This window comes from Pagrus pagrus, assembly GCF_965226575.1.
Source record: "Pagrus pagrus genome assembly, chromosome: 14".
Taxonomy (NCBI): Eukaryota; Metazoa; Chordata; class Actinopteri; order Spariformes; family Sparidae; genus Pagrus; species Pagrus pagrus.
Window position 1 is genome coordinate 22,190,202 of NC_140198.1, and position 16,724 is coordinate 22,206,925.

The window sequence follows — 16,724 nt, forward strand, 5'->3', positions numbered from 1 at the left end:
TGAGGAGGTTCCCATCACTGGACTACTCTTCTCCAGGGCTTATTATTGGGTGACCCTTCACCTTCCAGACAGCATGAACTCAGCATTAAAAGTCCATTTTAGGATTACACACCATCATCTGGAACTGATAACGTGCAGCTTTTGTCAGGTTAAGTTTCTACAATTAAATGATTAGTTACATTTTTCTTGAAGTCTGTTCCTGTCCAAAAATGTTTATGTGATATCTGAGAGTGGAATTGGACACTTTGGTCAGGTGTGTCATTGGTTTCAGAACTAGTTTGTTGACTGCCAGACCTCTTGATCCAATCACTTACAACAAACTTAAAATGTAGGTTGCCCGTGGTGCAACCTTAGTGATTTGAAGTACCTCACAGTCCACTTTCTTGTAGTATTTACCTCATTTAGTCTTAAAACCAGCATGGAAGAAACGTTTAGCCTGGAAATGTAGTCATCAAAAATTGCTACTCTATAGCAGTCATTCAATTTCATATTCTAAAAACAATCTGAGATGCATTCAAGTCTTGAAAACATTTAAACATCTAAAGACTTTTTATGGGTTTATCAGCTGTAAAAGTTGCGAAGCAGGTTTTGTAACACATTAACAACAACTTTACATAACATTTAATAACAGTTGTATCACCTAAAATGTGAAGATGATTGAGCCACTTTCATTATTCATTTATTGTAAAGGTCCATATTGTAAAATAACCATAATTTAAAGTTGCTGTAAAGTGAAACAGAGACTGAGCTCCATGCTGATGAACAATAAGCTCTATTTCTCCCTCAACTCGTTTCTAAAAAGGACAAAAACAAATCCCGCAGTCACAATCATCAGTAACACTCCTTGTGTCTCTTGGCTGTGTAGTAGATAATGAGGCCCAGTGTGATCAGCACCCCTGAACCCACCAGAGTCAGGAAGCCCACCACGGGCCCCTTGACCAGCACATGGCAGCCCAGGCAGGGCTGAGGCGTGCTTGCACACTGCTGGGGCGTGGTGCCCTGAATGGGGAACCCGTTGTGCTGGATGATGTGACGATAGTTGGATAAAGAGGCCTTGACGATGACCTCCTCGTGGACGTGGCCGTACAAGCCGAACCCCGGGTCCCTTTGGTCGCTGAGTGCGTAGGCGAAGTAACCCTTCAGGTTTACACCATCCAGAGTGTACGCTGAGGAGAAAGAGCACAACGTGAGAGGTACAAGATTTATTTTCATTCGTACAAGGTCTTTAAAGTTTTAAAGTCTCCTTTAACTAGTATATAAACATTAAAAAAAAATGTTTTTAACATATCGTAATAAAGTAATTGAGTTAAAGTTGGTGTTGAAGTGTTAACAGTTAATAAAACTTTCAAACATCAATCTGCCTGCAACTACATTAGTGTGTTATAAGCTTATTAGTCAATGTTTATATACTGCTTAAGTAAATGTTGATTATGAGGGGTAAAAAAATGGGTTAAAAATACAAATAAGTAGAACATAGAGCATCGGTGTAGATTAAATTAAAATTAAGTATTTTAATTATTAGTTATTCTAATATTAATTATGTAGTTGAGTTTTGTTGTGTTCACTTAGTATTCCTGCATCCATGTTCCGCCACTAGGAGGCACTGTGAGTTAGTGAGTGAAGAAGAGAAGGCGGAAGTAACTACTGGCTGTTAGTTGTTGATCCTGGAGCTAAAAAGAAGATGTGATTCTGCTTGTGCTACCATGTGGAATAAACCCTGTTACAACCTTACTTACCTTTCCTTTTTGGACTCACCCAAATAACAAATTGGCGACGAGTCGAACCTGCAATTGTTTTTGCGGAAGATGGCTGTAAATGCGCCGTTCCCGGATTTTTTCCTGCCTTGCCCGGGGGAGCCGGCCATTCCTTTCAAGACGTGGGTGAGGATGTTCGAAAACTACCTCCTGGTCATCCGTGCAGATGGAGACGCGTGGCCAGAAGCAAGGAGACGAGCGCTACTTCTGCATTGTCTGGGCTCGGAGGGACAGCGGATCTTTCATACTCTGCCGAACACAGGTGACGACCTAGCAGCCGCCATTGCTGCATTAAATGAACATTTTATGCCTTCCGTTAACGTGGTGGTGGAGCGCCACACGTTCAGGAAGAGAGCACAGGGACCCCAGGAGTCAATTGTACAATACATTGCTTCACTAAGAGAGCTTGCTGCAACATGTGAATTTGCCAATGCTGATGATATGATTAGAGACCAGCTCGTGGAGCATGTGGCTAACCCCCGCATTAGGGAGAAACTGCTTCTTAAAGATAAACTGACATTAACTGATGCTATTACAATAGCCACTCAAGTTGAATCTGCCAGTGAACAAGCTAAGTCTATGGCAGGTGATCAACACTTACCTGTTCATGTTGTGAAGGCTCATGATACAGCATACAGGCCAAGACAGCCACATAGGAGCTTTTCTGCAAAACCTGCTAATAAACCTGCCTCGACCTCATCTGCACGTGCTTGCTTCCGTTGTGGTTCACAAAAACACCTGGCCAACTCACGTGAATGCCCAGCAGCCAAAGTAACGTGCAGAAATTGTAATAAAAAAGGACACTTTGCACGTGTGTGTCAATCTCAGCAAACTCAGGCAGTGAAAGAGGTTGAAATGCCTGAATACACGCTGCTGCTGGTGGATGGAACAGACTCTCCGGACAGAATACAATGCAAAGTGGACATTCAGACGGCAAAGACAATTCAAACAATGAAACTGACTGTGGATACGGGTGCTGCTGTTTCTGTTCTGCCTCGATGCATCTATGAGGAGCATTTCAGAGAAGCTCCACTCCAACAATCCTCTGTCCGACTGGTGACATATTCAAAGACCCCTATCAAAGTGTTAGGATGCATGAAGGCGACTGTACACATGGATGGCATTAAAGGCGTGGCAAATTTCTATGTGGTGGACTCAGGAACTGCACTGATGGGACGGGATTTAATATCTGCCCTTCGCCTGCGCATTGAGGACAACACTGTACACCCACCAACTGCTTCACCTCCTCCTCTGCTTCCTACAGCTGCAGTGGCCTCTCTCACCTCACAGCCAGCCTCTCCTGCAACCGTAGGATGCGCCAAAGGGTTCATGCATAAGGTAAAAGTCACACAAACAGCTGTACCTGTGCGTCAAAAGCTACGGCGCCTTCCCTTCTCAGTGCGAGCTGCTGTGTCAGAGGAGCTCAATCGACTACTTTCTGCTGGTGTGATAGAACGCATTGAAGCCTCTCCGTGGGTCTCACCGATAGTAGTCACACAAAAGAAAACGGGAGGTATTCGAATGTGTGGAGACTTTCGAGAGCCAAACAAAGCAATCATAGTAGACAGCTACCCTCTCCCTCACATGGAGGAATTGCTCTCGACACTTTCAGGTGCGACTGTATTTTCAACTATTGACCTGGAGTGTGCGTATCACCAAGTGCTGCTGCATCCTGAGAGTCGGGATTTAACTGCTTTCATCACACATGAGGGACTGTTTCGTTATTGCAGAGTCCCTTATGGTCTGGCTTCAGCTCCAGCAGCATTTCAAAGACTGATGGCGACAGTGTTGAGTGGTGTGCCTAATGTACAGTACTACCTGGATGACATAATCTGCTATGGACGCACGGCACAGGAGCATGACATAGCTCTGGAAACTGTACTGCAACGCCTTAAAGATGCAGGCTTGCACCTGAATGAAAAGAAATGCCACTTTCGCCAAACCAGCTTAAAGTTCTTGGGACATTTAGTGACAGCAAGAGGCATTCAGCCTGACACTGAACACCTACAAGCCATTACACAGGCTCCTGCTCCCAAAAATGCTTGCAGCCTGCGTTCCTTCTTAGGCATGCTGTCTTGGTATGGAAAATTCATACCTAACTACGCCACAGTGGTAGAACCACTCCGTGCCTGTCTGCGTCAAGATGCCACATTTGAATGGACTGATGAAGCTCAAGAATGCTTTCTTCATGTGAAACAGCTACTGGTGAATAGCCCTGCCCTTGCTTTATTTGACCCGGACTTTCCAACCATAATCTCAACTGATGCCTCAGATTATGGTCTTGGTGCTGTATTCACTCAACTGCATCCAGATCACACAGAACGAACAGTGGCGTTTGCATCAAGGACGCTGACGCCGACTGAGAGGAAATATTCAACTGTCGAGAAAGAGGCTCTCGCGTGTGTCTGGGCAGTGGAAAAATGGAGGACTTACTTGTGGGGCCGGAAATTCACACTGCGCACCGACCATCAGGCCCTCACAACACTCCTCTCAACGAAAGGGACTGATAGAGCAGGGATGCGCATTGCAAGATGGTCTGCGCGCCTTCTCTGTTTCACTTATGACGTTGTTTATCGGGCTGGTTCACTCAATCACACAGCCGACTGCCTTTCACGCTTACCTCTGCCTGCTGCCTCTCCTCTCCTTACAGACTCTGATCCTGAACTCGTGGCTCTGCTGTCAACATGTCCTGTCTCTGTGACTGCTGGTGAGTTTGAGGATGCTTCCTCCTCCTGCTCTGAACTTGCTTCTCTGCGTGCACAGATCCTCCAGCAGTGGCCAGCTTCTGTGAAAGCCGTGGAGCCAATTCTGCAGCCTTACTTTAAGATGAGGCATGAACTGTGTGTGAAGGACAATTTGGTGTTTCGAGGGACACGCCTAGTGGTGCCTGCCTCTTTACGCCACACACTCATTGCTCTAGCTCACGAAGGTCATCAGGGCATTGTGAGAACAAGACAGCGCCTGCGAGAGTTGTACTGGTTCCCTGGAATGGATGCACTGGTACGTTCTCAAATATCTGCATGCTCAGTGTGTCAAAGCTCTGACAAGTCTGCAAAGGTTTTTGAGGCACCGCTGCAACCTGTGTCTCTGCCTGATGGCCCCTGGAAGAAATTGGGCATGGATATAGTTGGACCTTTTGAAAATGCAACTTACGACTGCAGGTTTGCAATCACACTCACCGATTACTACTCAAAATGGCCCGAAGTAGCTTTTGCACCATCTGTCACCACGGTAACTGTGCTTGGATTTCTCAGCAGTGTGTTCAGCCGGTGTGGTGATCCAGAGTCCCTGGTCACTGACAATGGACCGCAATTTACATCTGCTGAATTCTCATCATTCCTGAAAGAAAGAGGAATCACTCATATCCGCTCCTCTGTGTACCACCCAGCTGCTAACGGTGCAATAGAGCGGTTTAACAGAGTCTTCAAAAGCTGCATCCAGGCCACAATGCTTCAAAACAAAGCATGGAAAAGAGCTACAGCTGATTTCCTACAAGTGTATCGTGCTACACCACACGCCATGACGGGTGCATCACCGTTCGAGCTGATGCATGGCCGCAAGATGAGAACAAAGCTCGACGTGCTTTCTCCCCCTGCCATGACAGCACGTGATGATGTGCTGCGTCAGAGAGTGTCCCTTCGACAAAAGCACATGAAGAAGTACTTTGATACCAGACGTGGAGTTCGCACTCCTTCATTCAGAGAGGGAGACAAGGTGCGGGTGCGCAAACCTGTACATGTGTTAAAGGGACATCAGAAATTCTCTGCCCCCATCATGATCAAAAAGCAAGTGGGTCCATGCACCTACATCTTGGATGATGGAAAAACATGGCATGCTTCTCATCTGACTTCAGTACCCGCTGAGCTTCCTGAAAACTCGGCTCAGTCAGAAACTGAAGTGGGAGGAACAGTTGAGCCTGGAAATGTGCAACAGACCGGAAGTCGTCCTGTTAGAGCACATAACCCACCAGCTTGGCTCAAAGACTATAAGACTTAAAAGGAAAAAAAAAAAAAAAAAAAACAAACAATGTGTCGTGATAATGTTCAAAATAAGTTGCTTAAAAGAAATTAATGATTGAGCTGAATGTTATTCGATCTTCTTACTGTGTTGTGAGAAAGGAAGAATAGTTAAAAGGAACAAACACAATGTTATTGATTCTGTTGACACAAAGAAGCAGTCTAGGTTGAAACATATGCTGTGTATTAATCTTAATTTCATTATTTGGTCTCAGGTGTAAAGACCTTTGAGAGAGAATTGACAAGTAAAGGATTTATGTTTCTATATTACATTACAGCTGAAGGAAGAACTGTTCTTAAGTAAAGGGGGGATGTTGTGTTCACTTAGTATTCCTGCATCCATGTTCCGCCACTAGGAGGCACTGTGAGTTAGTGAGTGAAGAAGAGAAGGCGGAAGTAACTACTGGCTGTTAGTTGTTGATCCTGGAGCTAAAAAGAAGATGTGATTCTGCTTGTGCTACCATGTGGAATAAACCCTGTTACAACCTTACTTACCTTTCCTTTTTGGACTCACCCACATAACAAGTTTCATATTGTCAAAGTTCTTTTTTAAACTTAACCTGATGTGTCATTTTTTAGAATAATCATGCATGAGTTCCAGACATTGCAATCCATGAAAAATGCCTCATAACTACACAAAAAGTGACATGTTCGATTCGCTATTTCACAACTATAAGATGTTTTTCACATGTTTTTATTTTCTCGGCCTGACTCATCCTCCACAGTAGTACTCCTCTCAACATATATATACAGAGATGTAGCCTTACAATTCATATTCAGTATGAACAAGTCAAAAATGTCATAAAGCATCAACAAAAAAAGTTAAAATGAGTGAATTCCACATGTGTCATGGTTTCAGACTTTGGTCTGTAAAGTGTAAAAGTCACTCTCAATAAATATACACTAACTGTTTGTTTTTTTGTGGGTGGATGCCACTTAGTGGTGACAGAGCAAACTACAACTTTCATTAACGTGGTAGTATGTGCACATCTGAGCATGACACAGCAAAGTGCTGAGCGAGTGTAACCCAATAAACTTTACAAGGACAGGTAACCTTGACTCAACAGTCTAGAGTGTGTACCTCTGTTGATGTTTTTGTGTTCATGTGTGTGTGTTTGGAGTCAGCTGACTATTCAAGGGTCAGTGTCCTAAACACCTGTCTAATAATTAAACTCTACAGAGGCCAGTGAGTACACACAAGTGTCTCAGCAGCATGATGTATGTGTGTAGTACCTTTCAGCGCCTCATTGATGTAGTTGTACAGGTAGTACACTCTCAGACTGTCTTTGAAGTGGGCAGGATCCTCCTGAACTCCATTAGCCATCACATAGACAGGTACATCACAGTAGTGCTCCCTCACCTGGCCCAGGAGGAGAGCAATGACAGTTTTTAATCAAGATTAAGGCTCTTTGTTATAGTTTAACAGGAAAAGGAAAAATACATGAAAACAAAGCTCTAATTTGGAGAAAGAAGTAATAATTTTGAGATAAAAAGTCAAAGTTATGAGATTAAAAAAGTCAACATTTATCTAAAATGTATATTTTGGGTTTTCTTTCTCTGTTCACTTTTTTTGTGGTCAAAAAAACAAGATGTCTCCTACTTAACACAGGAAAACATCCAAACCTACTACTGGTTTTAGTATAGAAAAAATGGTCAACATTCACGTTTCTAACTCTTCACAAGTCTGTAACACAAACAAACTGTGACTCAGTTCCCTTCAATCTCACCCAGTTGAGGGCTTTCCTCAGGCCCCAGGGGACGACAGGCATCGGGGACATGATCCACGTGGTGTCAATCATGTGTTGGACCTCTAGCCTCGCTGTGTAGGTGTACCTGCAGACATGGCGATGACAAAAAATAACACCATTATGGGTTGTGATGTGTTAGATTAGTATCATTACATCAGAGCAACATACTCATGTTCCACTAAACTGAGCTACTTTAACACTGCGACAATTAAGACAGGGACATTTATTGTCCCCTTGTTTCCTGTTTGTGTCACTACCAAAATAAAGGCAAAAGTTATTTTATCTTACGAGTCTTCCTTAGCATGTGTAACCAGCTTGGTACTGAAGTGACTGATGGCGAAGAAGTCATATGTTCCTTTAACCAGCTGTCTGTCCTCCTCATTGAACACTGGCAGGCTGCGGAAACACAGAAAATATGGAGTTTTATACAGGAGGAGATGATATAACAGTAGTATTTAAGAATTGACCCATTAACTATTAAATCCGTGTCATTAACACAGATGACAAATCACTCCATATGCTTTTAATAGATTCCAAACCACCACAGAACCTGTTGATTCCCATTCATTTACATGCTGAGTTGAAAATCAAGTCTCACCATATCATTAATAACCTATTAAAGTGAACATGTAGGTGATTTTTACATGAAAATAAAATTGAGATTTGAGTCACCTGCACAAAAATCACTGCCCAAGACAAGCTTAAACAAATATGGATGTATTATCAATAAACAGGAGAGTCTACAGCCATGCTAGAAGCTTAGCGGCTGTGTAGTGGCACTAAATGCCAGAGGTGGGAATTGTGGAGTCATCAAGTCATCTCCATGCCATGTATTTGTTCTGCTCAGTCACTGAACCAGGTGCATTCACTAATTAGCTCACCTTCCTGGCTGAAGAGCTGTGCTGATTGGACTCAGCTGGTTTAGGGCATGAACAGAACAAATACATGGCATGGAGATGACTTGATGACTCCACAATTCCCACCTCTGCTAAATGCTAACGTTAGCGTGGGTTACACCCCGCTTTTCCGAAAACCCGCTGTTCCGAAAATAGACTTCCATTCATCGCAATGGCGTAGTTTCCCATTTTTTCTAAAGACCCCGCTATTCCGAAAAGGCTATTGTGGTACCCCTGACCCTAACCCTATTGGGAAGTAATTGGAAGTTGAAAGTCGGATTCGGAACAGCGGTGTGTCGGAGTGGGGTGTGTCGGGATGGAGGGGTTTCGCAATGGAGGTATTTCGGAATGTCAGGCTGTTCCCGTTAGCGTGCTAACGAGCGTACCACAACAATGCTAACATTCTGACTTTTAAGAGTAATATATTCACCACATTCACCATCTTCACCAGTGTAGCATGTTAGCATTAGCGTCAAAGCAGCGTTGAAGCTGTTGTTATGTTGGTATGTTTGCAGTTATTTAGATTATTGGACTATTATTAGTATTGGTGTATTAGAGTATTATGTAGTATTGGACAAATGTAAACCTTTACCTGATGAATACACTAGAGATGACGGGAATGTTTTACCCAACTTATAAACCCTGGTGAAATATTGCATATGCTGATGTCTAGCAAGGAGCCTATGTTCACCATCTTAGTTTAGAATGCTATCAATGGGAGTTGCCAGAGTCGGCTAAGTAGGACTCATCCTCTGGGGATCATGAATGTCTGCAAAAACATTCATAGCAATCCATCCTTTAGTTGTTCAGATATAGAGGTGGACAGACTGACGAATAGAGCCAAGCCACTAGCATGGCTAAAAATGCTAACCAATAAAAATCCAACAGTTATTCCACAGTCTCTAACTAATATCCCACCAAATTACACCATTGAATATTCAAGTTAAATCCATCCACTGACTCCTGTTACATTCAGAAACACATCAAATTACAGCAGTGCTTATTATATGGCTATCAGAGTCACTGTAGTGAAGTATGAATGAAGTTTTTGTACTCAAGTGAGTTGAGCTGACGCAGCCAGCTCCTCATCCCCAGAGGATAGTCCCCACTGCCGAAGATCGGCTCTGCAAACCAGCCAATGCGGAAGTCTAAAACCCTTTTAGCCGGTTCCACGTCTTCACGGCTGAATGAAAACGCCGGTTCCACCCAATCCATGTGCAAAGCCAGAGACACCTGAGACATGACACCAAACATGGAAGTACAGGTGATCAAAGTGATTCAACCTATACCTAATTTATGGAAGGTTTGCTACTGACCTGTCCGCCCTGTGCGTGTCTGAACTCTTGGTCGTAAGCGCGCCAGGCCAAAGCGTGCGCCCGCAGCATCTGATGACCCTCCTGGTAGCTCACCATCTCATCGTTGGGCTCATTCAGGGTGATCCACATCTTCACGTGGGCGCCCAGTTCTCTGTAACAAAGTCTGGCGTATTCTGCGAATGCCTCAGGAGTCTCCCTGAGGAAAGATTCAAGACTGCATTTATATCAGGCACTAGTAGTTCTGGTTGGGTCATCACAGCTGATCATAAACATACATCACAAATTTCTGTATCTGACCTGTTCAGCCACTTGTTGTTGGAGTCCAGCGGGGCCGGCAGGCTGCTGCGCTGGTGCGTGTGGTGCCACAGAGTGACCACAGGCGTGACGTTGGCCTGCAGCAGCTGGCGGGTGAAGCAGCGGTAGTAGCCCAGCAGAGTGGTGTTGGGGTGAGCCACATCACCTGTAGGAACCAGGGCTGACCAGTTGAGGGAGAAGTGGAAGTGGTTTACCCCCACCTGCTGGATTTCATCCACCTAAAGAGAAAGAGGAGGATAAACAATGTCACAGCTTATACACCCTGGTGAAATAATTCACACACTATATACCAGTTAGTAATACGATTAGCAACAAATTCTTAAACACCAGAAAGTCTTTGGTGAAGGTAATAAGTAGTTGGGCTGAATGTTGGTCTGATGGGAGGACCTACCTGTTGTCTGATGGTGGCGTAATCAGCGCAGTGTGCAGTTCGGCGTAAAGGAGGCGCACTGAGGCCCTCCAGCCTCAGCAGCTCTCCGTTGTTGGCGATGTTCCACAAGTAAACGCTGGGGTCTGCAAACTGGCCTGGTGTGGTCTCCACCTGTGACACGGAGAGGATCAGGGCAGTGTAAACATGCACTCCCTCGCCCTCTCACACTGCGCTTACCTCATACAAACATACAAGTGCAAATAAAGGCCAAATGGGGCAAAATCGATTGCAGCAGTTGGTCCCTGTGCTGTTGAGCTCAGCTGGCGGACTGTGAGAGGCTATGTGGTTTATGATTAAGAGATGATTCATTGTCACAAGCCGGACTTTCAACATGAAACACTTCAAAATAATGTGATGAACAGGGAACAAGGTCGCTCCAAAGGGACAGGGCTTTCAGCTATTTATTTTTTTCCTACTAAATCAGGGAATAAATTAATAGCAACAGTTACTATACTGCACTTCACACAATATCAGTGAGGTTTATACTGAACCTCTTAACCTCTAAAGTTAATACATTGTTAATGTTTCCTCAAGTTGTACTATTTCTGAGGAAGTAGTCTAGTTATGTTTAATTTGTTATGTGCCCTTTGGCCCTGCACAACTCCCGTATGCTTCCACATACAGTGCACACACTCCTTCCTCTCACCCTCGACACACACACATACACACACACACACACACACACACACACACTAATACCTGTATGGAGTTGGCTGACACCCCCCAGGCGAAATCACACGGGAAGATTCCTTGTGCCGGTCTGTTCTCTGGAAGCTCTGGGAAACCGTTCTTCTGGATGACGTTCCTTTAGAAAATAGTGAAAAACCATCACTTCAGGAGGAGCTGTGTGAGAGTGAAGACTTTCTCTGTAGCTGTGAGGCAGCATGTTTAAAAAAAAAACTGAAACCATAACTGTGTATGTGATTCAAAAATGTAACCAAATGTGAGGAGACAACAAATATGAACATCGGGGATGTACAATTTATTGGTCAGCTTCTCTGTATCATAAATATTCAAAATATGAAGTCTATATTCAAGCCTGGTGATCAGATGACTGATTGTATCTGCTGATGTTGGTGTACATGTTGTCTGATATAAAACGTTTTAACTTTAGTTTTCCGGTTGTTTCCCACTAGTGTTATGTTAATGACATGGAAGTTGACGGGATTGGTTCCTTAGGTTTGTGACGCACTGCAGTTCCAAAGCAGACGGTCTGCTCTATATTAATATCTTCTCTGTAAAATGTGTTTAAATGTGACAAATACCAGCCAGTTTGCAACATAAGTTCCAACTTTCTGTGAATTTCTAAAACCATTTTTGATGACTGGAGGGAGCAGGTTTGTTCCACGAAGGAAGAAAGTTTATTGTAACAGTATTTTTTTTTTTAAGTTTTATCCAAAAGAGATTTTTTTTCTACATTTGAGTTGAAGTACTTTGTGCTCAGCGCCTCGAGTGATTACAGATACACAGAACCAATAGTCATGAAGCAAAGCTTTTTTAAAGACATCTGCGTTTGTCCCAAAGCATTATTCATATAGCATGATGTCTAAACTTCTCAAGTGTTGCTATGAGAGGGTAAATATTGATATTGTTATTGGACTGAGCTCAATGTTGAGCTTCTTTTGTCAAAATCTCCACTCATTACAACACCACATGTACCTGTAAAAGGTGCCAGATGTCTTTGTCTCCCTCTTCATGTCAAGAGTGTTGAAGTTGACGTAGTAAAGCCCTCGTCGTATCCCGTACTCCCTGTGCCACTCGAAGCCGTCCATCAGAGACCAGGCTGTGTATCCGATTACATTCACTCCGTCTCTGACAATCGCTGTGTGCCAAATGTGGACAGACGAACAGGACAGAATGAAGTCACTGCTTGAGCTTTTAGTTTCATGTAAAATGGTTTACGGTCATATTGAAAAAGAAAACAATTCAGTTGAGTTGTTGGTTCAAAAACGTAAAAATGTAGATCTTCATGCAGCTTGTGATGAATGTATGACATCAGGATGTGTCTTTACTTACATTTTAGTGCCTCTGCGATGAACGTCTTGAGGTAGTACATGTGTTTTGGGTCTTCTGTCTTGGTGTTTCCAAGGACGTACCTGTGTTGAGCAGCAGTGAATACATTAAACAACTCACAAGTACATCACAGGCATACAGACACATCAACACAACATCTAAACCTACCAACCACTCTGCACCACAAAGATGGGTGGCTTGTTGTACTCAGCGTTGACCCAGTAGAGCAACATCCTCAGGTCCAGATCCTCCTTCTGCCCAAACTTCAGGCTCTCGTTGATGAGCTGGAAGCTCAGGGCCGCTCCGTGAGAGAGGGCGAAGAAGTCTGCCGTCCCCCTCACCTGCTCCTTCTCCTCCCGGGTGAAGGAGGGCAGCCGTGAGCCCAGCCTCGCCTTCATGCAGGGAGGGTAGTCCCCGTCTATGAACAGTGGCCGGGCGAACCAGCCCAGGACGTGGTCCAAGGAGCACTGGCACTCGCGCAGGCTTTCCAGGCGGGTGCGACTGGGCTTGATCCAGTGAGAGGCCAGAGCCATGGACAGCTTGCCCTGCTGACGGGATCGGTAGTGGCGGTTGTAGAGGTGCCAGGCAGCTGCATGAGCCTGGAGGACACAGACAGAAACAGAGATGATGGATGGACAGAGGGGAGGATGAATGTTCAGTCAGTCAAACATAATTCATACAGGTCAGTTTAAAATGCTTTACAGGTGAAAAACAAACTAGTTGGACTAAAAGACAATTTAAAGATTAAAAAGTCAAAGACATGGCGACAAAGTGTTTCATCAGGGTTTTGTTTCACTCAGAGCAATCCATCCTTTTTCAATGAAGTAAATATAAGCAGTGGTGGATATTAACTGTACACATGTGTACTTTACTTATTTTAGATACTTGATACTTTGGTATTTTTTAAAGACGTGTTTTTGGATACTTTACTATAGTATTTCTATTTTAGGCTTCTTTAGTTTTACACCAATTTAAAGTGAAATATTGTGCTTTTTTACTCATTTTCTTTAAAAGTGAACGTGCTAGATACTTTTCATTTACATCATGTAGTTTTGAGGAAGAAGGAGAAAGACCTTCATTGACTGATTTTTTCTTTTTTATCGCTAAACACACTAAAGAAACAAACTCTCACCATATTCATGACTGAATAAACTGAATAAACAAACTGACCTTAAAGGACAATTTCACACTTTTTTACTTTGTTTATATGTGGCGGACCCTGCCACCTTTCTAGCTTCAAACAGTGTTCTGGGGACCTTATTTTCCTCTGAGAACAGCTTGTTTATTCAGTTATGGAAAAAATAAATATTTCTGAGTTTGTATTTTACCTCATTAATATCTGAGTTTGAATTTCATCTCCAAAACTCCATAGTGCCCCTTTAAAATGTCACCCAAAACACATCATCTAATAAAATAAAATGTTGTTCACATCTATTGGATCAGTCATAATAAACACGCACAAAAAATAAATAAAAAAGTTGTTATATCAAACTCACTCACCTTGAGGAGATTGTGTCCGACCCGGAACGGCAGATCCGGGTCGTTCTTTATCCCGGGTGCGACCACTCCGGTGCCGTACCCGTGCCGCGCCACCACAAACGGGTTATCAATGGTGATCCAAAACTTCACATCATCCCCGAAAGTCTGGAAGCAAAAATCGGCGTAGTCCCTGAAGATGCTCACCATCTCCGGGTTGCTCCAGCCGCCGAGGCTCTGCTGGAGGTGGTCGGGCAGGTCCCAATGGTATAGAGTGACCACCGGCTGCACCCGGTTCTCCTTCAGCCCCCTGATCAGGCTCCGGTAGTAGTTGGTGCCGATTTCGTTGTAACTCCCGCGCGTACCGTTGGGAAATATCCTGGACCAGGACAGAGAGAACCTGTAGTGGCTCACCCCGAGCTGCCTGATGGCTCGGATGTCGGCGCGGAGGTTGTGGTAGCTGTCGCTGCCGACGTCCCCGGTAGCCTTACGGTTCCCCCCGCGCGTAAAAGTGTCCCAGATGGAGAGCCCCTTGCCGTCCTTCTCGAACGCGCCCTCCACCTGGTACGCCGCCGTGCCCACCGCCCACATGAAGTCCTTGGGGAAGGTGCCGTAGAGGAAAGCCTTGTCTCCCGGGTAGGGCAGCTTTCTGAAGCGTCCCCACGTTTTCAGACCAGCGTTGGGTTTCGCGTCAGCAGCAGCAGCGAAGGCGAGAAATGTGAAAAGGGCGAGCAGAGCACCCATGGTGCCCGTCAGCACCGGCCTCAGATGTCCAGATTTTGGCTCTAATCTTTTTTTAACCGTGCTTGGAGTATGTAGGTGACTGAACAGCGGTCTGCGGGGCGCAGTCAGCCAGCTGTGAACCCACCACACGCCGCCTCTCCAAATCTATTAATTATTAGCCAAAGCACCTGACGCACGATGGTCTCCAGGCACAACATGATGTTAAGAGGCCCCAAATGATCAATCTTAAGCAAAGCAGGAACACATTAGTTTCTGTTGTGATCGAAAGCTCGATTAGGGCTCATATTAAATCAATTTGTTTCCGGCAGTTCAAGTTAGGCCGCAGGAGAGAGACCCAGGTGCAGGAGCCCAGTGACAGCGCCATCATCATACATCCTCTGCTGGCAGATAATCTCATAACAGGAGGAGAAACCTCATCTGCATGTGTCACTGGATCTGGATGATGGGGGAGAGAGGTGGAGGAGGAGGAGGAGGAGGAGGAGGAGGGGGTGAGTGGGGTGAGGAGAGGATATGCAAACAGCAGTCAGTGCACCCTGCTGCACCCTGCTCACTTTACTTCCTTATCTTCCTCCTTTCAGCTCGGTTGCATGGAAACTCCGGCCTCTTACTGCTGGCCATCTTGGTCCACGTGCATGGATATCTGAGGAGGTATGAGCCTTTTCCATGGTGTGTGTGTGTGTGTGTGTGTGTGACCTCCCAGGTCAAAGTGATGGACATTTCCTGGACAGGTGAGCTTTGAGATATAATAAATGTGCAGTGTTTATATCCTGTGTTAGCTATACATAAAAAAACAAAACAAGTTTCAAATCAAATTAACACAAATCAAAGACAACACACAGTACATTCTGACGGGCTCAGATGATTGGTGGATTAGTCGATTAGTTGTTACAAAGTAAACTAAAAACATTTTGATGAGTAATCAATGATGATTAATTGTTAAAGAATTTTCTCAACTGTGTCTCTCTGTGCATTTTCAGCTCTTCTTGATGGTAAACTCAATATATTTGGGTTTAGACTTGAGCTGTGAAATCAAATAATCAAATCCAAATAAAACCTACTTGATTTTACAGCTGGCAGCCTTTATTGTATGCTTTATTTATTGATTTGTTTATTTATTTATGTTTTTATGTATTTCTTTTAGTTTTTTCCTCATTGTCATTGCTGTTTATTATTGATATTATTTGTTGCCTTGTGAAAAGCCTTACAAAAAAAATAAAAACCTACTTAATTTTATGAACACTGATGAAATATTGCTGAGTTGAGTGAAGACTGTGATTTTAGTCATAAACAGCAGACAGTTCAGTGAGCGAAGGATCATCATACACCTGAGACAGACTGTGCTCACTTGGTTCTTTGAACAGGAACATTACACAAAGCGTGCTGTGACGTCACTTATCAGTGATGTAGGCAGGTTGGTCTCCTCCGATGCAGGAACACAGACTCACATGGCAGCCGAGCAGCATGTGATTATGGCCTGTCATGGATCATAACCGGGGGCAGAACGTGGTGTGCGGGTGTTTTTCCACTGGGCTGAGCCGCACTGGAAAGTTCCCATCACAAGTGTACATGCATATGCAGTGCAATGCACTGCTTGTCTCCATATAGGGCACAGGAAGAACACCATCGAGGGATGCTTAGCAGCCTGAGAGCACAAACTGTTTGTGATGGACCTGTGTGGGTGAACTCAATGCTGTACACACACTGCAAATAATGAATCACAGCAAATATAATTAAAGGCCTCGAAGATATGGAGCAAACTGCCCAGAACATCACAGGTACCCATCTACATGTGTCGATGATCTCTGTGAAGTGAGATGCCTTAAGATGCTGAAAGAGAACACCCATCCCAGCTACAGTCCGTCCATCCTGCTGTGTTCTGGCAAAAGATACAGAAGTATCCGCTGCTGTGCCTCCAGGCTACGAGGCAGCTTCTCTCCTCAATTCATCCACATTTTTTTCTCTCATGTAGCATAATGGACTTCACCTCACATTTTTGTTCTACAAATCTGGTGCTGT

At 44.3% G+C, this 16,724-nt stretch overlaps 1 protein-coding gene across 1 annotated transcript; it reads right to left on the bottom strand.

Moving 5' to 3' along the window:
* Nucleotides 1–14: 14 nt before the first annotated feature.
* Nucleotides 15–14,708, bottom strand: kl (klotho; the record flags this gene model as incomplete). The annotated part of the gene is made up of 13 exons (XM_084374054.1): nucleotides 15–1,166; nucleotides 7,004–7,130; nucleotides 7,498–7,603; nucleotides 7,807–7,914; nucleotides 9,469–9,647; nucleotides 9,731–9,926; nucleotides 10,028–10,263; nucleotides 10,437–10,586; nucleotides 11,175–11,280; nucleotides 12,135–12,297; nucleotides 12,492–12,571; nucleotides 12,657–13,087; nucleotides 13,989–14,708. 13 exons carry the CDS (start codon nucleotides 14,706–14,708, stop codon nucleotides 832–834), a joined length of 2,937 nt encoding a protein of 978 aa, XP_084230180.1. The 3' UTR covers nucleotides 15–831.
* Nucleotides 14,709–16,724: the final 2,016 nt, after the last annotated feature.